This window comes from Ctenopharyngodon idella, chromosome 14 (genome assembly GCF_019924925.1).
Source record: "Ctenopharyngodon idella isolate HZGC_01 chromosome 14, HZGC01, whole genome shotgun sequence".
In the NCBI taxonomy this organism is placed as follows: Eukaryota; Metazoa; Chordata; class Actinopteri; order Cypriniformes; family Xenocyprididae; genus Ctenopharyngodon; species Ctenopharyngodon idella.
In genome coordinates, this window is record NC_067233.1 from 29894268 (window position 1) to 29921847 (window position 27580).

The 27580-nt window shown below is 40.2% G+C and overlaps 2 protein-coding genes and 1 long non-coding RNA gene across 3 annotated transcripts in view; 1 reads left to right on the forward strand and 2 right to left on the reverse strand.

Annotated features, from left to right (window-relative positions):
* LOC127494726 (uncharacterized) overlaps positions 1–27580 on the reverse strand; it is a 578474-nt gene that overhangs the window by 295356 nt on the left and 255538 nt on the right. The gene's annotated exons all lie outside the window — the stretch shown is intronic.
* Positions 2147–6566, reverse strand: irg1l (immunoresponsive gene 1, like). Its single transcript, XM_051860839.1, has 6 exons — positions 6424–6566; positions 5981–6044; positions 5575–5762; positions 5221–5313; positions 4429–4634; positions 2147–3439 (listed from the first exon to the last, which is right to left on the reverse strand). Exons 1-6 carry the CDS (start codon positions 6439–6441, stop codon positions 2512–2514), a joined length of 1497 nt encoding a protein of 498 aa, XP_051716799.1. The 5' UTR covers positions 6442–6566; the 3' UTR covers positions 2147–2511.
* On the forward strand, positions 8015–12509 carry si:ch211-153b23.3 (uncharacterized). Its single transcript, XM_051860826.1, has 10 exons — positions 8015–8185; positions 8358–9831; positions 9909–10001; positions 10099–10203; positions 10299–10408; positions 10514–10705; positions 10793–10955; positions 11128–11293; positions 11707–11801; positions 11891–12509. The coding sequence occupies exons 2-10, from the start codon at positions 8820–8822 to the stop codon at positions 11974–11976; spliced, it is 2022 nt and encodes a 673-aa protein (XP_051716786.1). The 5' UTR covers positions 8015–8185; positions 8358–8819; the 3' UTR covers positions 11977–12509.

The following is a 27580-nucleotide window of genomic DNA, read 5'->3' on the forward strand; positions in this document are numbered from 1 at the left end:
AATTTGTTGTAAAAGTGAAATGGAGATGGTGTTTTTATTACTCAACAGTTGAGTGTGGTTATTGAACAGATAAATTGTCATATGTAGCTCTCTAACAGAGTTCATTGTAAAGCATGATCAATTGTGAAGGCAAGGCAAGGCAAGGCAAGTTTATTTATATAGCACATTTCATACACAATAGTAATTCAAAGTTCTTTATATGAAAAGGAAACAAATACATAAGAATAAAAATGGAATGAAAAGGAAACAAATACATAAGAAAAAAAATGGAATGCATAGGAAATAAAAGTATCAAAAAAGCAGAGAATACCCTGCCCTTATTGTTACCCGATTTGTTCCATTTGCCCCACCTGCTCTCCTGATTTCCTTTCCTATTTATTCTTCTTGTGTTCAGCTGTGTCCGAAATCTCATACTCTCTCGAGTAGATACTTATTTTGAATAAGTTATTACTTCACAACTGCTAAAAAAGTACATTCTATATTGAATGAATGTGTGTAGTATGAATGTAATCTGGACATGCTACATTCACCATGTTGTCATTATCATGTGACCTGCCATCATCAGTTGCGTTGCTTCACTGCCATTCACAAATCCTCTCCCGTGGCCTCATGGGATGGTAAAGTGTCCATCGAATGCACACTTTTACTTTTTCTTGGAAAATGCTAAATCTGGCCTTCAATTTCTGTTCAATCCCATTACGCTGTGACACTCAAACATCATATTTGATACCATCAATGTATTTTTGACCTTAAATCCTGTAACATTTAACCCTTAATAATTTTTTAATATATGTAGAAGAAATCTAGCAATAGCTTAACCTACATGATCTCAGATGCACAAGATATACACTCCAACTATCTGTCCAACTGGTTTGGACTTGCCAGGAATAACAAAGACCTCAAAAGTTCAAACCATGATAATATTATTTGAATTTTTTCTAAGTCAGAGTACTTTTTATTCCTTCTTAAAGATGCTGTTTAATTTGGTTTAGCCATAAATGTTTATTGATGCATTAACTATCAAACATGTACTAACATGTAGTTAAAGGGATAGTTCACCCAAAAATGAAAATTATCCTATGATTTACTCACCCTCAAGCCATCCTAAATGTATATGACTATCTTCTTTCAGATGAACACAATCAGAGATATATTTAAAAATATCCTTAGTCCTCCAAGGTTTATAATGGTTGTGAATCCATCCATCCATAAAAAAAAGTAATCCATATGACTCCAGTGGGTTAATAAAGGCCTTCTGAAGTGAAGTGATGCGTTTTTGTAAGAAAAATATCCATACTTAAAAATTTCTAAATTCAAATAACTAGCTTCCGGCGGACGACTATACGCAGAATGCGCAAGTCGACTTGCTCCAAATGAGTAATCCTCTGATGCAATGTATGACGCAGGATGTAGGAGTACTATAAGCTTAGACACATCTCGTGGTTCAAACAAATACGGCTGTGCAACAAATTTCTCTTTAAAAATGATCATTTTAGACTTGATCTAGGTCTGTGACCGGTGATTTGTTTTGCTCTATCCTCTGCGCCTCCGCGTTCGTCATTACGTTTTGCGCCTCAAATCAGTTGTCTGCTGGAAGCTAGTTATTTGAATTTATAAAGTTTTAAATATGGATATTTTTCTTACAAAAACGCATCGGTTTGCTTCAGAAGGCCTTTATTAACCCACTGGAGTTGTATGGATTACTTTTTTTTATGGATGGATGCATTATTATTTACTTCAAAACGTGGCCCCACATTCACAAACATTATAAACTTTGGAGGACTAAGGATATATAGGTTAGAATATATAGGATATATCTCTGATTGTGTTTGTCTGAAAGAATATAGTCATATACACCTAGGATGGCTTGAGGTCGAGTAAATCATGGGATAATTTTCATTTTTGGGTGAACTAACCCATTAAGACTGCCATTATTCATGCATGTATCTATATGACTCCAGTTATAGCTCTTCATTGGTTCATGATTAGTTCATGCCTTCAATAATCATTAGTTCATGTTGAGTTAGGTATTAATTCAGGAATTAGTACATGATTATACATGTACCCCTATTGTAAAGTGTTTTTCTCAATTTTATGTGTGTTTATATGACAAAATGCATGGTGGATAAGACATCACGTAAAGTAATAAGTTTTAAAATTTATTGAGTTTCAATCTAAACAACATCTTACATAAAGCAGAAGTCATTAGGAAGATTCTATTATACAGTATTTAAAAAAGAGCATAGAAGACAAACTATATTTACAAACATATTTAACTTTTGTCATTTTGAGAAATAGTATAAATAAATATTGTAAAAACATGAAAACAGAAATGCACAGCAGGAAAATAAGACAGTTTGTACTGTTAGTCTACAGTATGTACATCAAGAGAGAGTATATGTTATGAGCAGTACTTCTATTAAATAAATTCTACAAGTAGTTGTGTTTCACAAAAATTCTATATTCATATTGCATTATTGGTGACATGTTGTAATAAAAGCACCAAGCTGTTTACTGCAGTTGAGCTAGCAGTGGTTTACAGTCATCTAGATGGTCCAGGCCTTCGACAGCTTCGATCAGCCTCTCCACCCTCTCATTGGACAGAACTGTGCCTGAATTGTTACGGAACTTCTTCTGCAGGCTTTCTTGGCTAAGTGGGTTCCTCCAGTGGCCGTAGAAGGTGTCACAGCGCCCTTGTAGGACATCTCCACTTACCAAGGTAACCTCCACCTCACCATACATTATGTTGAAATTGGCTGGGTTGTCGTGGGGGTGCTCCAAACGGACACGGGAGAGGAGCGCATGAAGTTCGGGCCGTTGGAGGGCCTCTGGGTGGAAGGACTGCACTGTGACTTCTCCATCCAACAGGGCAGTGCAGGCATTAAACTGGAAGGAGTGCCGTGCCTGGTGCTCTGTCTCCGGGAATGGGCGGTTGATGTACTTGGAGAGCGGCACCCTAAGGAGGATATCCTGCACCAGGTTTGGAGAAATGCTGCCTCCTCTCAGGCCAACCAGGTTCTTGTGCACAACAGCGGCAGCATCAGCAATCCAGTGCATTCCGAGGTGTGCAGGAAAGCGCTTGAAAGCGATGTCTTGTCTCTCTAGGAGGAAGCTGTGCTCATCCTTCTCAGGAGAACCGATGGGTTGTGGGGCATAGTCTTCATAGAAAGCGCTGAAGCCAGCTACGCCAGGCACTGCATCCAGGACCAGAGGACTTGCTTCCAACCCACGAGATGCCAGCAGGGCTGCTTCGAGCCCGAGGCGCGAGGCATTTCCGATGTGAAGAGGTTTGGATTGTGTGGCCGCATTAGCCATTGGTGCGCCTGCCAAAGATGCAGCGATGGCCAGGGCATTACTGCACTGATTGCGATCCAGAGAGAGGAGGCGAGCACAGGCTGCAGCACTACCCAGAGTGCCCACCACGCTGGGAGGATGGAACCTTATGGAGAAGACAGAGAAAGAGCATAGTGATTATTTTACAAGCTTAGCTGATATCAGCTCTTGGCCATTCTCAAGACAATACAAAGCCACAAAACTGTCTACATTTTTAACATAAGCTGATCAGAATATAAGTGGTGCTTGCCTGTGCAAAACTCTCCACAACTGTGCAAGGGTGTTTTGTGTTCTGTGTGGTTGTTAGGTGGTTACTGAGTAGTTTAAAGCCTAAAGAATGCTTCAATTTTGATGTGAACGCTTAGCGTACACAAGGTCGGAAAACATAAATTCGACATATAATAATAATATAATGTTAAAATATACAATCTACTATCAATCTACTTTTCTGTAATGCTGCAAACCTGAAGCTTTAAAGTTTGTGTTGTTTTATTTCAGGTAAGAGGTCACTCTGTGATGTATCAATCTTCAATTTGACACACTATTTCGTGTGTTGTGACCACCTCTGAATACTTTGGTAAGTCAATAGAGCCAATCCTAGACTTTAAATATGGCTCTGTTCCTTCTTCAGAATGAGTATTTGAAATATTTACTCTCTTTTCTATTGTTTGCCTTGTGAAAATGCCCTAAAAGTCTGAAATAGTAATATCAAAATATAGCAAGCTCCAATGAAATTCTCTTGTACTAAATAAATCACTATATTTTTTGTCACATTATAGCCACCAGACATTATTCTAGAACCCAGGTGGATTCTGTTTTCAGAGTACTCAGGAAATAACAAATTATAAGTGTTTAACTATATTCTTGGAGCACAAACATAACTGCTCTGCATAAACACATGTCTGAAGGAGCTTTGACAACCTTTCAGATGGAATCTGCACTGTTCTGACCCACCTAGCTCTATGTTTGTGTATAACCTCAGAGAATACCCATGCTGTTATGCAGCCATATTCAGGCTGTGCTGCTGTGCTTAAAAATATAATTATTGCTCTCAGTCATTTTAGTTAAGAATGAGACATAGAAATTGACTCTAACCTCTTAGGGATGTTGTGAGCCTCATTGGAGAATCTCATCAGTCGACCTTGTATTTCGATGCCCACATTGAAGGCGGTTAGAAAGTCAAGCCCACTTGGTTTGCTGTTCTTGTGCAACATGTCACTTATAGCCAGGAGAGCAGGCAGTACTGCTCCAGAGGGGTGGGTTGCTGGGTGCCAAGTGTCATCAAAGTCCATCGAGTGAGCCTGTGGAAAGCCAACATGTCAATCAAGGTCTAGAGTGTCTCTCTATTGTTCAGGGATGATGGTTTGTGTTTCTAAATCTCATTGCACAAAAGTCTCAGAAGACCATGTCATGACCTTCAGACAGCTTCTCTAGCATAACCAAAACACTACAAGGAAAAAGGAAAAAGTTGTGCATGACTGGCGGTAACATGAGCAAGACCCAATAACACAGTCTGTCTAGTTTCTAAAATCTGAAACACTTCCTGTTAAACATAGTTTATTTAGAGGGTTCACACCAGACTTTCCAACAGCAGCATGTATGTTTCTGTAGTCCATAAAAGTTCCACAGTGCTGAGGTTTCATGACTTATTAGCTTTCTTTTTCTCATTACTACATTTGGATGACAAAAATGCTGCTGAATGTTACAAAACAAGTTTAACACTTCATTAACATTCTGGCTGGATACTAATTTTCAGGACTTGTAGAACAGGACTTTCTGGAGAAACACTGAGTATGTGTCCAGGGTGTTGAATCACACATCCAGCCAGTGTAAGAGAAACTAAGAACTACGATTACAACTCGATACACATGATGTGATAATACTTACTGCAACTCCATTGACAAAAGCTGCAAGGGTTGGGGAAAGCTTCACACCTTGGCGCCCATAGACGAAGCTGATGTCATCAGAAGCATACATGTGCTTGGGGAACAAGATAAATGAATGGTCATTAGATCCAACTCATTCACACATCAACAAGCACATTAGAAATGCCCTGACATCACTGCTTAAACATGGACACTATTACTTCTGTCATGCTGAACTATGTCCAGGGAAGAATTGCACTCTGTAAAGTCTTGGCAACACTCAATTCTACTGAAAAATTTTGTTTTTTTTAATGATGGAAAACATTGGTTGTTTTCACTAAAGTGTACTACTTTTTGTTTTGCCATTGTGCCTTACCTGGCAGTGCTGAAGGGCAAGTTCAAACACCTCAGTGGTGCTTCCCAAAACCCCAACTCCGATGCTGTCCAGAATCATGCGTTTGCTGCGTTGCAGCACGGTTGGTGACAGATGCCTTGGCTGTACGCTCTGAATAAACCTGCCGAAGCTGCTGGTCACTGTTTCCTCAGGGGCAGGACGCTCTGCCACTATAAACAAACGAGAGACAGTGTAAATTAACAAACTATTTACACTTCTGGATAGCACCCATCTTGAGTGCCAATGAATATTCTAGATTAGTCGATTAGTCATTCTATATAAATGTTTATCTAAATTCCAAGTCTAGACTTTCACTTTTCTTTTCTGTCATGAGTTAACAAACAGCAGTTCACTGAAAATAAGGCTGTGACAAGTAGAGCTTGCTCACCATCTAGTGCAGACTTATGGAGTCCTCGAGCAGCAGAAAAAGCAGACAGGTATCTGGTAGATCTCTGTGTACAAACAGTTATGTTTGAGTGTCTCAACTGTATAGTGTGTACATACATTATATATAGTTAGTATATAGTGTATGTTTTGTTCTTTTTTAAGTGTATCTTAAAAGTACAGCTAAAAGCCTAGTCAAATACAATGTAAAACCTTTTTTATTTAATAATATTTTCTGAAAGTTTTTTCTTCTATGAAACCTAAAAAAACATATGAACACTTCTTGTAAAAAAAAAAAAAAAAAAAAAAAATTAATTTATAATTTATAAATCTGTAATTTATAAACCTTGTACAGTGTTTTATTTTTCTTTATACATCTAGTAATCACAAATAAATCTAGAAATTACACAGCATTGACACAACATGATAGCACAAAATTTTATCTACCTGTACAGTCGAAAGCATGTTGCTAATTTTTGGTCAGAGTCTGGATATGAAGATGCTTGATATCTCTGTTTGTTGATTCGAAGTTGAAGAAAGGCTGTCTTCTTTTGCCTATCTCAGTGTAGAGATGGAATGATTGAAGGTAGGTGATGATGATGATGTATTTATATAGTACTGGACCACAAAAGACAATGACACACCCACTGAACCCACAGAAGAACCAGGCTGGATTTCCCAAGTTTTGCTAATTTTAGGTTCATAGGTGGGATTTCTCAGCAGGAAACAAATTGTTTAATGAAAGGGTCAATGATGTCATAATTGATGAGGGCATGGGTTGGTTGACATCACCGTAACTCCTCCCAGCTCCACTGAGTATGTTTCTATAAAATTAAAGCATTCTTCACAAGCATCTCGATACTGCATTACAGATCAAGGCTCTTCACTAGGTAAGTTTCTTATTTCTTCATATTATATATATATATATATATATATATATATATATATATATATATATATATATATATATAGTTTCCATGTTTTAGACATAGACATAATGATTTTTAAATCTATAATGACTTTAAACCTACCCATCACAGAAACTTACTGCATTTTACGTTTTCAAAAAACACAATTTATTATGATTTATAAGCTGTTTTCCTCATGGGGGCCAAAAAATGTGGTCCTGGTGAACAGTTCTTTGTGAGGGCCAAATGTTCCCACAAAAGTAGTAATACTAGAAATTTTTGATCTTGTGGGGACATTTGGTCCTCACAAAGACCACACACACTTTGTAAGATATAATATTATAAATGTATACAGCAACATTAACATTTCATTGCTCACTCAGTTGATTACGTTATGATACGTTAAAAACATGTTGAAAAGTTGACATAAAAGTTTACTCAAACTTACTGCATGTTTATCCTCAAGCATTGTCCACAGACAGCAATCTATGTATGTTGACTGTTGTCTGCTGGCTGTTTGAGATGAAACAGATCTATTCAGTTGTCATTGTACCGCCACCTGAACTGTAATAGTATAATTCTTCAGCCAAGAGTCACATCTGTGTCAGAGAGGCAGTGTTAGTTTTAATGTCTGAAGGCTAAAACATCCACTATGTGAAAAAGCTTTTGCCTCCTGCTTAGCTGTTTGCTGAGTAAGACAACTGTGTTGCTTACCTACGGAAGGGAGGGAGAATGTGAAAGTAAACACACCCATAAATAGGCTGTTTAGTGCACACTCAAGAGATAAGAGTTTTGGCACGTAGAGTATGACAAAACTTGCCTTTTTCATTTTATAAATGTATAAATTAAAAGAGAAGTATAAGTATGTAATCACCACTAAAAGTACAGAATATTTTAGCATGCTGATTATATGGATTATATCCATCAGCTATAAGTCAGTTTTATTAATGTAGATACGTTAATAATGTCAACTAATTTGGGATGATAAAATCAGGTAAACTTATTAAAGCACACTGTGAATTAATTATTAATGCTTCAGAGATGATTTGACTATCGTTTTACCACTAATGTTTGAACATTTTATCATCATATCCTGATTACCCAACTTAATCTTACCAGAAAAAACTACACTTAGGGGAAGTTCATGGCATCAGCAAGTGGCTTCCCGGCAAGTTTTTATGGCGAGCCAGGTGTGCTTGGGCTCCTGGCCAATGGCATCAGTGCTTTCCTTGTCCTACTGCAGAACTTCCATGGGGCCAGGACTGGCGTTCCTGCAGAGGGAGTGGAGAACATATTAGCAGGTCATTGTCATTTTAATTTAACAACTTGTAAGAATTATACATCTATATGCTAATAGCAGAAAATAATTGAAACCTATTTGCAATTTTGCTGGTTCAGTTTAGTGTAATACACTAGACTGCTTACATGAACATCATGCATCCCTTTCTTTGCATCTTATGTTAATTTATACAGGCATTCATCTCATTCTGATTGGTGGAGTGTGTCAGCTTGTGGCAGGATTGCTGTCTTTCCGAAAATATGACCATCTGAGTGGAACGTCATTTGTAGGATATGCAGCACTGTGGGGGAGCTATGGGGCCACAAGAATTTTTCTAGGTGCCAACCAACAAAGTCCAAACATATTTAATCAATCAGCAATGATAAACGGCACATTTCAAGATCTGTACACAAACACTAGTGTCAATAAAACCGACATTCCAATGTACATCAAGGAGTCTGCCATAGCTGGGCTGGTACCCTACATCCTACTTTCCTTTCTTCTGGCCTTCTGTTCGGCAACAGTAAACTACATCATGCCCTTTGTGTTTGGAGCCATCACCCTCACACTAATATTTGAGGCTGTGGGTCTGGTAGCAGGGTGGGCTTTAGTGGTCTCTGGGGTTCTGGAGCTCCTAATCCTGCTCTTTGCCATATATGGCTCATCAGGCCCTGCTAATCAAGGGATTGGCCCAACGCTACGTGCTAAAGGGTTTTGGAAACCCTCTCTTTAATGTGCTGCTCCTAGGAACCACCAATGCCAGCAGCTCCCAAAGCCTGGGCCAAGAGAAGAAGAAGAACACAAAATATGCTGAACCTATGGCCTTGGGATTCTTCTGCGACACAGTCTCACCATTTATATTCGCCTTCTATGCCTTTGGCTACTTCCCGTCCATCCCAGTAGCTGCCATCTGGATAAGCATAAATTCTGCTGCTCAGCTTTTATCTAGCTATTATGCATATCTGCGTCAAGACTGCTACCATGCAACCAAGTTTGGCCTGCACTGCGTGTTTTGGTTGGTGAAGACCTGGGAAGAGTATGTGGTGTCTGTAACCATTGGCCGGACTGAAGCTGGTGAAGTAAGGCACGCCATGGTTGGCAACTGGTTCTTCCTGTCTGCTGCTTTGGTTTTCTGCATCACAAGTCTAAACAAAGACACTCTTGAGCTAGTTCACAATTCATTTTTTGTCCTGGTGACCATATCAACCATCTCCCAGATTCCCATCGACAGGTACTACATCTTTTTTGGAGTGACCTGCTCCCTCTTCACTCTCTTGTCCTTCTATGGCACCTTTGCACGCCTCATCAACACCATTGCTGAGAAGTCCTTGATTCCAGTTGGACCCCAACCTGTCTCCACTGAATCCCTGCAGAAATATCTCAGTTACCTCAGGAGATCTAAACTGGATGAGCCTGAGGATAAAGGTTCACAGCTCCCAGATGCTTTATTCTATCTGTCCAATGGAGTGGCCGCACTCTCAGCCATTCACAACGGTCAGTCTGGACTGGCGTTTTTCGACCTGACTGTTCCCTGGGTACTCATCCCAGGAGCCATTATCCAGGCCTATGTCAGTCGACTACAAGTACAAGGTGGCCAGAGATTCGGCTCTGTCATTCCCTCATTCTACGTGGCTATTTGGGCAACTTGGAGCTGGTTTAGGTTTGCAGGTATGAAAATGTAACATTCAAAAAATACTTGGCTAAAATTTTGGGTAGAATTCTTAGATGATGTATTTTTCCTGCAGGACATCGCTTGCAAATATCCACAGAGTCAGCAAACGGATTTGCAGCTGGGGCAATAGCATTCTTGGTCATTAATGCCTTCTTGATTCTAATTGGTAGGTTTGTTTACTAATACATAACACACACTCACATCTGACTTTTTCCCCATTTGAAGCATTGTGAATTGGACTTTTTTTTTGTTTGTTTTTACAGCAACCTATGGCAATCTAGTTCTTTTGGCATTGACCACTGTCATGGAGGTCATCATAGTTTGTTTTCTCCTCTCTACTTTTGGAAGACTGCCCTATCAGTTAGAAGGTACAGTACAGAAAATGATTGTGGAGAATAAAGATGTAACTACATGAAATAATATGTAAAAGTTATCTCACATTTTCTTGAAATTCTTTCTTTAGTCGCTATGCTAGCAATTTTCGCCATCATATGTTTGTATGGCATGCTAGCATCCCTTGTGAACGGTATCTTCTCCAAGACTCTAATACCAGTTGGACCTTCCCTTATCAAGGTATTATATTTATCAATGATGACAAAATGCTTGTGAAGTTTAATTATGTTATACATTCATGGTTGGACAAATTCCTACTGACTAACGGATCTGCTTTTTTCAAAGAACAAGAAAAAGAAGGAATCTGAGACCACATATCCATGTTTTATTGCTAAGTCTCGGGAAACCAGCGGACTGCTCAAGATTGCAAAATTGTTGGAAAACAATGGAGTGTGTGGCATCCCTACAGATACTGTCTATGCCTTGGCTGCTTCATGCAAGAACCCCAGTGCAATTGAGAAGATCTACTCTATCAAAGTACATATAATATTCTTTTACAAATGATCAGCTTCCTTTGCTCTTTGTCAACTGACCCACTAACCCATAAACCTTTCTTTCCGGTAGGACCGTCCTGCGGAAAAGCCGATTTGTATCTGTATCTCAAGTGTTGAGCAGCTTGTGGCAGCCAAACCTCCCTTCAGTCCTCTGCTGTGGGAGTTCATGAGAAATGTCTACCCAGGAGGCATTAGTTGCATTGTCCCAAAGGGCGAATGGCTCCTTAAACTCGGTAAGGTTATAAACACACATTAACATTTTGTATTTAAACCCAACCCAAACTCTAGGATCAAACTTGGGATGATCAACCAACCAAATTAAAACTTTACTGAGAGAACATTTTCAGGAATCTGTGATGATTATGAATTCTCTCCAGTCATTTTCACTGGTCATATTATTTGCAGGTGTGGGTCCCGCATATGACCGTGTGGGGACCAGAGAAAGCATTATGATAAGAGTACCTGACCACACTGCTACTGCTCACCTGTGTGAATTCACCGGTCCATTGGCCATTACATCAGCCAATCCCAGTGGAGAAGCTGACAGTACCCATCATGATATGGTGATCAAGTAAGTACTGTGAGTGAATACAAACTCCACAAATCAAATGCATGGTACATGGAATTGTATTAAATTATAAATAATGTAGCCTAAACAAGGGTTTATTATAAGGTTTTGGGTTTTGACATAATCCAGGCTGTTACCTTGAAAGAACAAAATACAATACTCTACTGTTAGGCACACTGATCCATTCATTTAATTAGCAGTGTGTTCTACGATCAAAGGTTTACCTCTTATATTAAAGCATACCTCTTCAGAAGCCAACTTCATTATTAGGAAGGATGTATTCACCACTGGTTGTGACATTTTATATTAAAACAAGAATTACTTTGCGATAGAAACACATCTTAGATTTGGCAGTGTCCCTTGATTGCTGGTCTCAAGGGATAATTGGAGCATTGTTTTCTTTTGTCCTGAAACAGCCGTCTGGGCCACAAGATTGAAGGAGTCCTATGTGATGGAGAATCTAATGAGGTGGTGGCATCAACTGTAGTGAACTGCCTCAACATTGATGAAGGTAAACTGATACCCCAAAGAGCTGATATCCTGTCATAATAATATATGTATTCCATTATTAATAATAACATGCATTATGTTCATTTTCAGGAACTATCAGCATTCTCCGTGAAGGCTGTGTACCTGCTTTGAAAGTGAGGCAGATTTTTGAACGAGTAAAAAGCAACATGTTATAGGATTACTACAAACGTCAGCTTCGACAGCACCTCTATTTGTTGTCTTTAAAGTGAAGGAAATTTAATTTTGCACATGAAGAGAAAACTTTGACAACTTTACATGTAAATAAGTCAATTTTGATCTCACCTGCTCAACTGCATTATCAGTTATTCTGAGCAAGTATCACCATGAAGTTTATATTTTATATAGCTAATGCTCACATATTAAGTGAGCATTAGCTTCAAAAATCTGTTACTGTATAGTGCTGTGTGAATTTACTGTGTAATTGCCAATGCTTTTGAAGGTTGAAAAGTGTTGTAATACTGAACTGTTTTTTTTTAAATTTATTGCTATTTATGTATTCTTTCAATGTATCATGACTTTGTTGATTAAGAGTAAATATCAATGAGCAATTCAACCAGAGTTGAGTGAAAATGCCTTTAAAAATTATCTTTGCAATGTATGCTTGTATATTTATATAAACTGTATGTATGAGATTTTTTTTCAAATGTGCTTAATTGCTGTCTAATAAAATATTGGGATATGAAAAGAAAGTTTATTGGTCTTAAATGATGACATTACACACTAGGAAAAATATATAACAATTGAAAACATGCAGAGCATACATACAGTAAATACTATATACATACAGTTTTTTTTTTTTTTTTTCTTTGCTTTGGTACGATTTTCACAAGTAAGGTGTACATTTGCAAAACTCTTAGTACAAAAATCCAAACTGATCACACTTGTAACACAGCTAGTCATTCTTTCAAAACCTGATCTCATGCTTGATCTCATTCTAGTTGTACATATTTTTATTCCACATAATCACGGTTTCAAACACAAGATCATTGTGATATGTGATAAGAACATTTGGTTTAATCACCGAAAACACAACAGTATGATCTTTTTTCAGTTTAGTACTTTTAACAATCAGTTCATTCAATAGCAAACAATGCAAGATACATGTTTCAAATCTCCCTTGTTGCTGAAATACAGTTTTTTTTTAATTGCTTTGGTGCAATTTTCACAAGCAACTGGTAAATTTTCAAAACTATTAGTATTAATATCACAACAGATCATCAAAAGTGCACTTTTTTCAACCATTTCAGCATATTTTCAATTGTGTTAGCACAATACACACTCAAAAAAAATTAATTGTTGGATGTATTTAAAAAAGAAGTGTCAAGTGGTTCCACACAACTATATTGAGTAATTTGTACTAATAACAATTTAGTTGTATGAACAAAAGAAATTCAAGTAAAGCTGACAGAATTTCTTTGAGTAAATACAAATCATTTGAATGTCACTGTTACATAACATTATGTAAACTGCACATATAAATATTATGTTTATTACGTAAGGTGAACACATTTATTGACTTAATTAACCTTATTAAAAGAACTATTTGCTCTACAAAATGCACTCAAAAAATAACTCACTGAACAAACTCAACTGAATTGAGAGCAGGAATTCTATCCTGAACAAGCAAATATGAGGCTCACAGCCTAAACACAGGCAACACTCTTCTGCATAATGGTAACCACAAAATTAAAAAAAAACATTACAGAAACTACTCTAAATGTCCAACATAACTGAACATTAAACACTAACATAAACTAACAACATCTTTCCCTTTACTGAAAAACACATAAAATAACACTTTAATCTCCTAATGCAGTCCCTTGCAAAGCATGCTGGGAACTACGGAACCACTGCCCAGTTAGTTATGTCAACATTAATTTGTGCGTTTCACTCAGCAATGTTAAGTTGACTGAACAAACACTTACTAAGTAAAGCTGACAATACTAATTTTTAGTAGAAACAACGCAGTTATATTACGTTCATGTAGTTACATGAGTTTTTTAAGTAATGTGAACAAGGGTGGTTTGAGTGAAACTAACAACATTGAAAGTTTATTTTTTTGAGTGCACAAAATCAGAAAGTATCCTTTTCACTACACAAAATAAGTGTTTCATCTATATAAATGTTTCATTCACAGTAACTGCCTTTCATAATGCGATTACTATCAAACTTTTGATTTGCATTTCTTCTCGTTCAGTTTAATTAATTTGTTTATTATTTAATCCAACTGAACGTATTGGTAAACATTAAATCATTTGGTACACCTATAGGTTTCTATATATATTGATTCTGTAGGCATAGTTTCTATAGAAATTATTTGCAATTTCCGATATGGATAATCAAATGTAATGAATTATAAGCAATTTATTATTAGCAATTTATTGATGACTACAATTTTCAAAATGTGTGTGTAGTCCTGGTAAACACTGTGTTGTGAACCAAGTGTCCCAACAAGGATGGTAATACCAGTAATTTTAGACCGTGTTTGGACATTTTTTTGGGTCCCCAGCTTATAAACAGCTTATAAATAATATAAAATTATATTTTTATAAAATGTAAAAATGCAGAAAGTTTCCTGTGATGGGTATGTTTAGAGGTAGGGTTGGTGTAGGCGGATAGAATATACGGTTTGTACAGTATAAAAACCATTAAGCCTATGGAGAGTCCCCGTAAACCATGCCATGTGACACTGTAAACAGAGGCATATGGTATAGAGACTGCCACATTACAGTAACTCACCCTTCATCTGTAAAGGTCAACTACAGTATGTTTCAGTCATATGGTACAGTGAGAACATTTACTGTATTGGCAAACTCTGTTCTACACAAAACTTCATGACTGTGTCATACTTCATCACACCTTTTGATAACACACTGAATAGATACTATTACAAACATTATGGATTTTATGTCAATTATGTCATTTAGGTAATCTAATTTCAAATGTGCCATCTGTAGCCTGTGTAACTTTTATTTCAGCAACAAGGGTTATTTGAAATATGGGTAACACTTTATTTTATGGTCTTTTAACTAGTTGCTTATTAGCATGCATATTACTAGAATATTGGCTATTTATTAGTAATTATTAAGCACATATTAATGCCTTATTCTGCATGACCTTATTCTACATTCTTAATTCTACCCAATAGCTAAACTTAACAACTACCTTACTAACTATTAATAAGCAGTAAATTAGGAGTTTATTGAGTGAAAAGTCGTAGTTAATAGTGAATACATGTTCCCTATTCTAAAGTGTTACCGAAATATGTATCTTACATAGTTTGCTATTGAATGAACTGATTAATCACTGATTATTCATCATTACATATCACAATGATCTTGTGTTTTGAAACAGTGATTATGTGGAATGAAAATATGTACAACTGTAATGAAAGCATGAGATCAGGTTTTGAAAGAATGACTAGCTGTGTTGCAAGTGTGATCAGTTTGGAGTTTTGTACTAAGAGTTTTGAAAATGTACATGTTACTCGTGAAAATAGTACCAAAGCAAATAATAATAATAATAATAATAATAATAATAATAATAATTTAAAAAAACTTGTAATTACACAGGCTACAGATGCCACATTAGAAAATACACTTACATTACCTAAATTACATAATTGACATAGATTGACAAAGAACAGTTTGCTGCCAATACAGTAAATATTCTCACTGTACCATATGACTGAATCTATACTATAGTTGACCTTTACAGATGAAGGGTGAGTTACTGTAATGTGGCAGTCTCTACCATGGTAGACATAATGATTTTTTTTATACTGTATAAACTGTATATTCTATCCCCTACCCCTAAACCTATCCATCACAGAAAACTTTCTGCATTTTTACATTTTATAAAAATATAATTTTGTGTGATTTATAAGCGGTTTTCCTGATGGGGACCAAAAAATGTTCAAACAAGGTCGAAAGTTACTGGTATTACATTGGTATTGCTTTGTAATTGGTAAATTCTCAAAACTCTTAGTACTAATATCACAACAGATCATCAAAAGTGCACTTTTTTCAACCATTTCAGCATATTTTCATTTGTATTAGTACAATACACAAAATCACAAAGTATCCTTTTCACTACACAAAATAAGTGTAGTGAACACACTTATTTTTTCAAGTGTGTGTGTGTGTGTGTCTGTCTGTGGTCCTGGTAAACTGCGTTGTAAACCAAATGTCCCAACAAGGATGGTAATACAAGTAATTTAGACCTTGTTTGGACATTTTTTGGTCCCCATGTGGAAAACAGCTTATAAATCATATAAAATTAAATTTTTATAAAATGTTAAAATGCAGAAAGTTTTCTGTGATGGGTAGGGGTAGGGGTAGGTGATAGAATATAGTGTTTAGGTCACCGTGATTTTGCCAAGTAAGATATGTTCCTGGATCAACATATTTTGATGATTCTGGAACAACATTCCTATCCGAAAATTTAGTCCTAACCTTTTCCCAACACCTAAACCTAACCCTACCCATAACTTATCCCTAAAATCAGAGGGAAATGATAGTTGAATGACACTGTTGTGGAAGCACCTAACCCAGGTTGTAAGCCTAAACTTGACATAAACGGTAAACTTGTCCCTCATGTCTGATTGGTTGATTGGAATGTTATTCCAGGATCAACAAAGATGTTGATCCAGGAACATTTTGTACTTGGTGAAATCACGTTCACCATAGCGTTTATACAGTATCAAAATCATGTCTATGGAAAGTCCCCATAAAACATGGAAAACCAACATCATTTTACATGATAGTATGCCATGTGACACTGTAAACAGAGGCATTACCATGGTAGGGACTGCCACATTACTCACCATTCATCTGTAAAGATCAATTACTGTATAAATTCAGTCATATGGTACAGTGAGAACATTTACTGTATTGGCAGCAAACTCTGTTCTACACAAAACCTCATGGCCAATTCATAACTTCATCACACTTTGATAACACACTGAATAAATACTATTACTAAAATTATGGATTTTATTTTGGCCAAAAACTTCAATTTTGGTCTCATCAGTGTAACACATGTTTCACATGGTTTTGGGAGACTGGATATATGTTTCTGCAAATATTATCCAGGTTTGGGTGTCTCATAGCCCAAACAGATGAAGAATACAGGAGATGGCTGTCACATATAGGGCGCAACCAGTACTTTGCCGGAAAGAGCTGCAACTCTTTTAATGTTGCTGTACGCCTCTTGACAGCCTCCCTGACCAGTTTTCTCTTTGTCTTTCTAATCAATTTTGAATGGACGCCCTGTTCTTGATAATTCCTCTGTTTGCCATATTTCCTCCAATTGATGATGACTGTCTTCACTCTGGAAATATTTTTGAGTTTTCAGTTGAGACTGAATTGGCATTAATCACAGTTTTGGTGGACAGGTATGTACTAATTCACATGAGCTTGATGATTAGTTCATTCTGAACACAGCCACATACCCAACCAATAAAGGGTGTGCACACGTTGTCATGTTTAAAGACTCTCATGAACAAAGGATGAAACAAATAATAATGATTTATTAAACAATTGAGCAACACTGGGTGATTGTTTTAGCTTTCCATAGTAACATAAAAAAATACAGAACATGAAACTGAAACTGAATGAACTGAAGACTTAAATACACAAGGGAGTAATCAATGGAAAAAAGAACACGTTACACCAGCTCATTTACATTTACAGTTTTTCTCAATCGATTTGACACATTTCGCTAAATGAATGTAGTTGCTCTCAAAACAATTAACACAGCAAACTAAACACTCTTATGTTGGCAAAACAGTTCAGTATTCACTGCATAATGAAGCTCTGCAGTTTTTTCTAGTACTGCATTAATCAAAAATAAATACTAACAACAAAACGTCTCAGGTTACGTATGTAACCATAGTTCCCTGAGAAAGGGAAATTGTGGCACACTTAAGACAGCAACACCGATGATCCTGGAGCTGCGTCCAGGTCAAGGTCATAATACCTCACAAAAGTGAGAGGCAAGGACCAACCGGCCGCATCGCAGATTTCTTTGAGGGAAACCCCCGAAATTAAGGCCTTGGAGGCCGCCATACTCCTAGTTGAATGTGCTCTGATAGCTAAAGGACACTGCTGGCCAGAGACCTCGTAGGCGAGCGAAATAGCCTCGACTATCCACTTGCTTACAGTGTGTTTAGAGGCAGGACAACCCCTGTTATGTGGTCCAAAGCACACAAATAACTGGTCTGCTTTCCTCCACAGGGCAGCTCTGTGGACATATGTGTCCAGTGCTCTCACTGGACACAGCAGATTCAGTTTCTCCTGGTCTGGGGTAACAAATGGAGGAGGACAAAAAGCTTGCAACACAATAGGCCTTGGAACATTAGTCAAAACCTTAGGGATATACCCAGGTTTGGGGTAGAGGAAGGCTTTGACCATCCCCGGCGCAAACTCAAGACAGGTTGGGGACACTGAAAGGGCCTGAAGGTCTCCTACTCTCTTAAGGGATGATATGGTGAAAGGAAGACAGTCTTAGGTGTCAGGAACTTATCTGAGACTGACTCAAGTGGCTCAAATGGAGCTGTAGATAGGCCTTCTAACACAATGGCCAAATCCCAAGCAGGGACCCTCGTGCGCATCGCAGGCCTCAGCCTCTGGGTGCCACGGAGAGGAAACGAATAACTAACGGGTTCTTCCCGACAGTAGTACCATCCACATGGGCATGGTAAGCAGATATAGTTGAAACATATACTTTAAGTGTAGAGGGGGTTAACCCAGATGAGAAGCGGCACTGTAGGAACTCAAGTACTGAACCTATCGGGCAGTAGACTGGATCCAACTGCCGTTCTTGACACCAGGAAGTGAAAAGTTTCCACTTCAAGGCATATAGTTTCCTCGTGGAAGGAGCTCTGTATTGAAGAATGGTCTCTACAACCTCAGTTGAGAGACCAGCCTCTATGAGTTTGGCCCCCTCAGAGGCCAAACCCACAGATTCCACATTTCTGGACGGGGATGGAGAATCGTGCCCCCCGCCTGAGACAGGAGGTCCCTCCTGATCGGAATCTTCCAAGGTGAGCCATCGAGAAGAGCTATCAGGTCCGAAAACCATATGCGGCTCGGCCAGTGAGGTGCTACAAGCAGTAGACTTATCCCTTCCTGGCGAATTTTCTCCAGAACTCCTGGGAGCAGAACAACTGGGGGAAATGCATACAAACGCAGCCTCGGCCACGTCTGTACCATGGCATCCAGTCCCAGAGGAGCTGGATGTGTGAGGGAGAACCAAAGTGGACAGTGCGTCGTATCCTGAGACGCGAACAGATCCACTTCCGCTTGGCCATAAATCTCCCATATGAGCTTCACCACCTCTGGGTGAAGTCTCCATTCCCCTGGCCTCAGCCCCTGCCTCGACAGGATGTCTGCTCCAATATTCTGAGTCCCTGGAATGTAGATAGCTCTCAAGGAGAGCATCTTCCCCAGAGACCACAGGAGGATCTGTTGCGCCAGTTTGTATAATGGGCGCGACCGCAGCCCCCCCTGTCGATTTATATACGAGACCACTGATGTGTTGTCCGTCCTGACTAGCACATGATGGGCCCTCAGGTCTGGAAGGAAGAACTTCAACGCATTGAAGACCGCCATCATCTCCAGGCAATTTATGTGCCACGAGAGCTGATGACTCTTCCACAGACCCTGAGCTGAGCGGCCTTCCATTACCGCTTCCCAGCCTGTGAGAGAAGCGTCCGTCGTCAGAGTGACACGACGACATCGAGCTCCTAACACAGGGCCCTGGGACAGGAACCAATTTTTCTTCCATATGATCAAGGCGTGGAGACAGCGCCACGTGACCTTGATCATACGAAGTGGGTTGCCCCTCGGGGAGAACCCTTTGGTCCTGAGCCACCACTGTAAGGGTCTCATGTACAGCAGGCCAAAAGGCATCACGTTGGACGCTGCTGCCATCAGACCCAGCAGTCTCTGAAACTGTTTTACAGTGCGTGACTGGCCTAGCTTCAATTCTTTCATGGCTGATAGAATAGCAGTGATGCGAACTGGAGAGAGACATGCTCGCATTGTCACTGAATCCCAAACCACACCAAGAAAAGTGGTCCTCTGTCGTGGAGTAAGCACGCTTTTCTTGGCATTTAGTCTCAACCCCAATTTCTGAATATGTGCGAGAACGACATCTCGATGCCGAACCGCCATCTCCTCTGACTGTGCTAAAATCAACCAGTCGTCGATATAATTCAGGATGCGTATGCCCTGCAGCCTGAGCGGGGCCAGCGCTGCATCTACGCATTTCGTTAATGTGCGGGGTGAGAGAGCTAGGCCGAACGGAAGAACCCGAAATTGGTACGCTTCGCCCCCCAAAGCGAACCTCAGGAACTTCCTGTGCTGTGGAAGGATGGAGATATGGAAGTATGCGTCCTTGAGATCTATTGTGACAAACCAATCCTCGGATTTGATTTGACTTATCGTCAGCATCTTGAATTTTAGCTTTTGTACTGCTCGATTCAGATGTCGTAGATCTAAAATAGGGCGCAACCCCCCATCCTTTTTTGGAACCAAGAAATACCGGCTGTAAAACCCTGACTCCCTGTCGGCAACCGGAACCCTCTCTATAGCCTCTTTTGCTAATAAGGTTTTTATTTCTTGCTCCAACACCAGAGCCTGCTGTGGAAGCACTGACGTTTGCAGCACTCCTTTGAACACAGGTGGACGGCACCAAAACTGGATTTTGTAACCTTTCTCTATAATCTGCAGGACCCAACGTGAGATATTTTGAAGAGATTTCCACTCTACCAGAAAATCTACTAAGGGAACCAGCCTCTCGAGGCTGGCCTCTGGTGTTTTGTTCACAGCACATTTTTGATGTAAATTTATCCTCCTCAGAGGATGTGACGCAGCGTCGTGTTGTTCTGAACACTGCGTCACTAATTCGGTGGGTACCGCTGCACCCCGAATCACCAGAGGTGGCGGGGTTGGCAGAACGGCCTCCTGAGGGCCACGAGGTGGAACGGGCACCGTATACTGAGGTGTGTACCGCACCACCCCGTGCGGGGCTGCCCTCAGAAGCCTGACACTCCTTGGTGGCCCTAAGAGACAGATCTGTGGCTTGACGCAGTTCTTCGTGGTGGAAGTGCTTTATTTGATGACAAAAAGCGCTCGTATAGTTTGATTTTCGGACGAGCGCCCTGATTCTCGGCTGGCCAATCAATGCTTAACTTAGACACAGCGCGAGAAAGCACATCCACCAGCTCCTCATACCCAGGGGAAAGTGATGGCGAGTCATCTTCCCCCATATCGACGCTCAGCACATCCAATTCCTCAGAACTAGAGTGCTGATGCGACGAGCCCTCTCCCTGGGCGGAAGAAGCCGCGGGGCGGGCTTCCGACACCAGCGAGGGGGCGAGGGATCTGCCAGGTGAAGGCTGAGAAAGAGCACTCATGCCCGTCTCAAGCCCTGTTGACAGATCCATCTGCGAGCCCCACGACATCTTTCTCCGCGCCGGTTTGGCAGACGCGGGCCCAGAGCCGTGGGGAACGCTTGCCTGCGCACTTTCCTCGAAAAGTGCGAGGCGGGAGCGGAGCGTCCTTAAAGGAAGCTTTTCACAATGCTCGCATTCAGCCCCCTCGAAGGCTGAAAGAGCATGCTCCACTCCCAAACACATCACGCACAAATCGTGTGTATCCCCACCCGTAAGGAAACGAGGGCAGGGAGGGGTACACGGTTTAAATGACTGTGTGTTCGCCATAACTGTATATATTGAGCTGTGCTATATCGAGACAGACAACAATAAATAGACAAGGACAGTTTCACATAGATCGCTTTGCTGAGGCAGAAAAGCTGAAGCCGGTCTCGCCGGATGTGTATTTAGCCTTTCCTGGTCGTGACGTCACCCGCCCGTGACATTCACTCTCGCCATTGGACTAGTTGACAGACGTGCATCGGACGCTATCACACTGAGGGCGTTCCCAAAGCGATCCTATCGGACGCAGTGCGAGTTCCCTCGAAAGGGAACTACAAATGTGTTCTCTGTTGATTTGATATTAAATTCATTTGTAGATACACAAATACATGAATGAAAATTCATGTTTTTCTTGTTCTTTAATCGTCTTCTTCAGAGTTCTTTAATGACATTAATGACATTTCAGCATATTTTCAATTGTATTAGTACAATACACAAAATCACAAAGTATCCTTTTCACTACACAAAATAAGTGTTTCATCTATATAAATGTTTCATTTACAGTAACTGCCTTTCATATGTTATTACAATCAATCTTTTCATTTGCATTCTCTTTTCGTTCAGTTTAATACATTTAAATCCAACTGAACTTAATGGTTAATCAATGAATCATTTGGTATACCTATAGATTTCTATAGATATTGATTCTATAGGCATAGTTTTATAGAACATATTTGCAATTTACGACATGGATAACCAAATGTAATGAATTCTTTTCACATTATAAGCAATTTATCTTAGATGATGACCACAATTTTCAAAGTGTGTGTGTGTGTGTGTGTGTCTGTCTGTGGTCCTGGTAAACCGCGTTGTAAACCAAATGTCCCAACAAGGATGGTAATACCAGTAATTTAGACCTTGTTTGGACATTTTTTGGTCCCCATGTGGAAAACAGCTTATAAATCATATGAAATTAAATTTTTATAAAATGTTAAAATGCAGAAAGTTTTCTGTGATGGGTAGGGGTAGGGGTAGGTGATAGAATATAGCGCTTAGGTCACCGTGATTTTGCCAAGTAAGACATGTTCCTGGATCAACATATTTTGTTGATTCTGGAACAACATTCCTATCCGAAAATGTAGTCCTAACCTTTTCCCAACACCTAAACCTAAACCTACCCATAACTTATCCCTAAAATCAGAGGGAAATGACAGTTGAATGACACTGTTGTGGAAGCACCTAACCTAGGTTGTAACCCTAAACTTGACATAAACGGTAAACTTGTTCCTCAAATCTGATTGGTTGATTGGAATGTTATTCCAGGATCAACAAAGACGCCATAGCGTCTATACAGTATCAAAATCATTATGTCTATGGAAAGTCCCCATAAAACATGGAAAACCAACATCATTTTACATTATAGTATGCCATGTGACACTGTAAACAGAGGCATTACCATGGTAGGGACTGCCACATTACTCACCCTTCATCTGTGAAGATCAATTACTGTATAAATTCAGTCATATGGTACAGTGAGAACATTTACTGTATTGGCAGCAAACTCTGTTCTACACAAAACCTCATGGCCAATTCATAACTTCATCACACTTTGATAACACACTGAATAAATACTATTACTAAAATTATGGATTTTATTTTGGCCAAAAACTTCAATTTTGGTCTCATCAGAGTAACACATGTTTCACATGGATTTGGGAGACTGGATATATGTTTCTGCAAATATTATCCAGGTTTAGGTGTCTCATAGCCCAAACAGATGAAGAATACAGGAGATAGCTGTCACATATAGGGCGCAACCAGTACTTTGCCGGAAAGAGCTGCAACTCTTTTAATGTTGCTGTACGCCTCTTGACAGCCTCCCTGACCAGTTTTCTCTTTGTCTTTCTAATCAATTTTGAATGGACGCCCTGTTCTTGATAATTCCTCTGTTTGCCATATTTCCTCCAATTGATGATGACTGTCTTCACTCTGGAAATATTTTTTGAGTTTTCAGTTGAGACTGAATTGGCATTAATCACAGTTTTGGTGGACAGGTATGTACTAATTCACATGAGCTTGATGATTAGTTCATTCTGAACACAGCCACATACCCAACCAATAAAGGGTGTGCACACGTTGTCACGTTTAAAGACTCTCATGAACAAAGGATGAAACAAACAATAATGATTTATTAAACAAATGAGCAACACTGGGTGATTGTTTTAGCTTTCCATAGTAACATAAAAAATACAGAACATGAAACTGAAACTGAATGAACTGAAGACCTAAATACACAAGGGAGTAATCAATGGAAAAAAGAACACGTTACACCAGCTCATTTACATTTACAGTTTTTCTCAATCGATTTGACACATTTCTCCAAATGAATGTAGCTGCTCTCAAAAAAATTAACACAGCAAACTAAACACTCTTATGTTGGCAAAACAGTTCAGTATTCACTGCATAATGAAGCTCTGCAGTTTTTTCTAGTAATGCATTAATCAAAAATAAATACTAACAACAAAACTACAAGTGTGTTCTCTGTTGATTTGATAACAAATTCAGCTGTAGATACACAAATACATGAATGAAAATTCATGTTTTTCTTGTTCTTTAATCGTGTTCTTCAGAGTTCTTTAATGACAAGATTAGTTGTATAATGATGAGTTTTAGCAAAAAATAAAAAATAAATAAATGAGTAAATAAATAAATAAATGTACTGTAATCATTGAATCAATGAACTTTATAGATCTTGCCTCTCATTTACATCTGGCCAAAGAATTTGGCAAATGAACATCTCAGCATATATTTTCACGAATCATGCAATGTGGGAAAAAAAGCAGTAAATGCTGGATCCATCCTTGTGCCTCAACTTCTCCACAAGCCTCTTCCATCACTTGAAGAAGACTTATTTGGTTGTAAGCGTTGTGATCATATGCTTTCCATCTCCAAGAGAAGAATGTGCTGGAAGGAACAGCATCCTGAAATGTGGGTGATGCTCAAACCACTCTTGTACCAGTGCTGAATGGTGAAAGTGGACATTGTCCCACACAACTACACAATTTCACTCAGTTTGCTCCTGATCACCCTGTGGAAAGTTGATTTCACTGAAGGAGTTTAAACAATTTAGAAGCCTTTCTCTGTTGCGCGGCCCCAAGACAGCGTTGTGTGCCACAACACCAGTGGATTGGAGCCCTTGTTGTCCAGGGACATTGACTGTGGCACAATGTTTATATTGGGCTGAACTATCTGTCCAATTTCTCTCAAGGAAAAACTATAAATGATGAATTAGTTTGGCTCTGATTTCATTTGAAACTCGTCTGTACCCTATTCTTCTACCTCTCCTCCTTCCTCTTACACCTTGCTATTCTCTTTCCCTCTGTCCATGTCTTTTTATATTTTCTTCTCTTGCTCTTTCCACTAATACCATTGCCTTCCACTCTACCATATCTTCTCCCTCTACTCCGGACTCTTCTTGTCTTCCTACATCCTCAGCTCTTGTTGCTTCTCTTACATCCTCAACTGTTCTTGCTCCAGCTCCTCTTCCTATACCATCTATTCCTTTCCTCTCATCTCTTTCTACCTCTTCCACTGTTCCTCTTCCTTTCAGTATTACCCTTCTTCTATCCTCTCCAAAAGCTTGCTTAACTGTAAACTCAACAATCGGGTGCAAGTACTAAAAAAAAGGCAAAAGGTGAGTTTATGTGTCTTCAACAAAATGGAGGGCAAGTTTACAGTAAGAGAGAGAGGGAGAAACATCATTGGCCACAGAGCTATTTTGAATGTCCCGGGCCAAAGTGGTGGTAACATCACAATGTATGTTGCAGTCACGCAGAATGGGGTCCTCCACCAGCATGCCAACTTAGGCCCTTACAACACGGCCTACATATTCACATTTTAGAAAGACTACACAAAAAAGGTCACAGCAGAAGACCAAATGGATACAAATTTCCACCTATCTGCTCTGGTTCAAAACTGGTTTCATTAGCGTCCACAATTTTCACTCAAATACCTTCCACCATACTGTCCCTTCCTTAAACCCATTGAGGAGTTTTTTTTGTTTTTTTTTGGCATGGAAGGTTTACAATCTCCAGCCCTATGTCAGGATATGCCTCATTCAAGCCATGGAGAAGGCCTGACCTATTTGATGCAGGGTCTGTGCAAGGATGGATTCAAAAAGATTCTTCCCTCGCTGTTTTGCATGAGAAGACATCGCTTTGTTATGTTCTGATTTTCAGTGCAAAATGCAACCTTTGGAAAGGCATGGATGTACTGAATGGTTCCCTTTCGAAAGGGAACTCTACACTGCGTTTGAACGCATATGGGGAACGTCATCACGTGAACCGGTGTCTGAAAACACTTATCAAATCTCACCAATCCTATTGGCCGGCGACAGCCTATGACGTCTTAATAGACACGACCCGGAAGTATAAAAGGAGCGCCTAGAGAAGCAGTCAGTATCTTTTCGTGATTCTTCGAATCTGGTAAGAATATTTAAACCATGTCTAACAAACGTTTCAGGAAGTGTGTGGATCCGTGTCCCAGATTTCTGACACCTGATGACACACACAATCTGTGCGTTTTCTGTCTGGGAGAGGAGCATGCACGGACAGTGCTTGAGGGCGCTGTCTGCGTAAATTGTGAGCGTCTGTTTATGAAGACGCTCTGTTGGCGTCTGGCCCTCTTCTCGAGGGAAGAGGGGCTGGCATCTGTGCCTGGTGGTTCTGGTCCCGCCTGTGCTGAGGCAGAGCGGCGGCTGACATCATGGGGCTCTCAGGGGGAGCTCGCTGAGGAGTTTGAGAGAGGTGTAAATCTCTCTCAACCCTCAGTGGCTGACGAGGGTGAGCTGCTAAACGATGATGATGTCCTCTCGTTGACATCATCAGATCCAGCAGCGAGTGCTCTTCTGGCGTTAAACCCAAGAGAGCAGGAGATGGCGGTCGATGAGGAAGTGGGCAAGGCTGCTGAATCTTCAAAGCCTCCCTGCCCTGCATATGCGGAGCTGCTCGAGGTTATGGAGCGGGCTTCTGGCAGGCTGCATCTGAGCGGTTCCTTTCTAGCCATAACCCGACAGCCCCCGTGAGCCTTCCATTCCTTCCTGATCTACATGTTGAGATCGAGAAGGCTTGGAAGAACCCATACTCGGCTCGTATTTACCAGCATCAGCGGGCTAATTTCGCTGATGTTTAGGGATTGAGCCAGCATGGGTATGTGTCAATGCCCCCTATTGACGAGACGTTTGCGAACTATCTCATCACAGGGCGGGCCCCGACACTGAAAGCTCCAGTCCTGCCTTCCAAGCCCCTTAAGATGACTTCTCCTTTGAATGGCAGGGCATACGCAGCAGCGGGTCACACCATGGCGGTGTTACAAGCTTACCAGGCTGACCTGCTGAAGGATCTGGATCAGGGGCAGGGTCTGTCCCCTGAGGCGGTAGAAGAGCTGCGCCACACCACAGATCTAGCTCTCCGGGCCACTAAACAGACTGCTGCCTTGGTTGGAAGATCGATGGCAGCAATGCTGGCCATGGAGAGATATCTGTGGCTGAACATGGCTGACATCGGGGAGAAAGAAAAGGGCTTTCTCCTCGATGCGCCAGTTTCGCCCTCTGAACTTTTTGGTACCGCCGTCGAGGCGGTGGTGGGAAAGTTCAGAGAGGCGAAGGTGCGCTCGGCAGCGTTTAAGACCTGCATACCGCTCAGATTTAATCTTGGGCCCAGACAGATAGGAGGTCCTGGTCCGTCCCGATTCGAGGATCGGAGACAGGGCCAGAAGTCCAGTGTGGCCTCTCATGCACCTCCTCCTCCTCGAAGCAGGTCCCAGAGAAGGCGGGACTCCAGGTAGAAGAAGCAGGATCTGAGGCAGGTGATCAATCACAGACGCCAGCAGCGTCGGTGATTGATTTCCTCTCCATGAGGGTAGCTACATCTACCCTCTCCTCTCTTCTTCCACCTCCTGAGTAATGGTTGATGTTACCCAGGCGCTTCTTACATTCAGGCTCAGGGCCGGGCCCATGATGAATATTTTTCTGATGGCTCGCCTTCTGGCTTGATAGTGAAGGGGCTCTTTCAGGCTTGAAAGAACCATAGATTCCATAT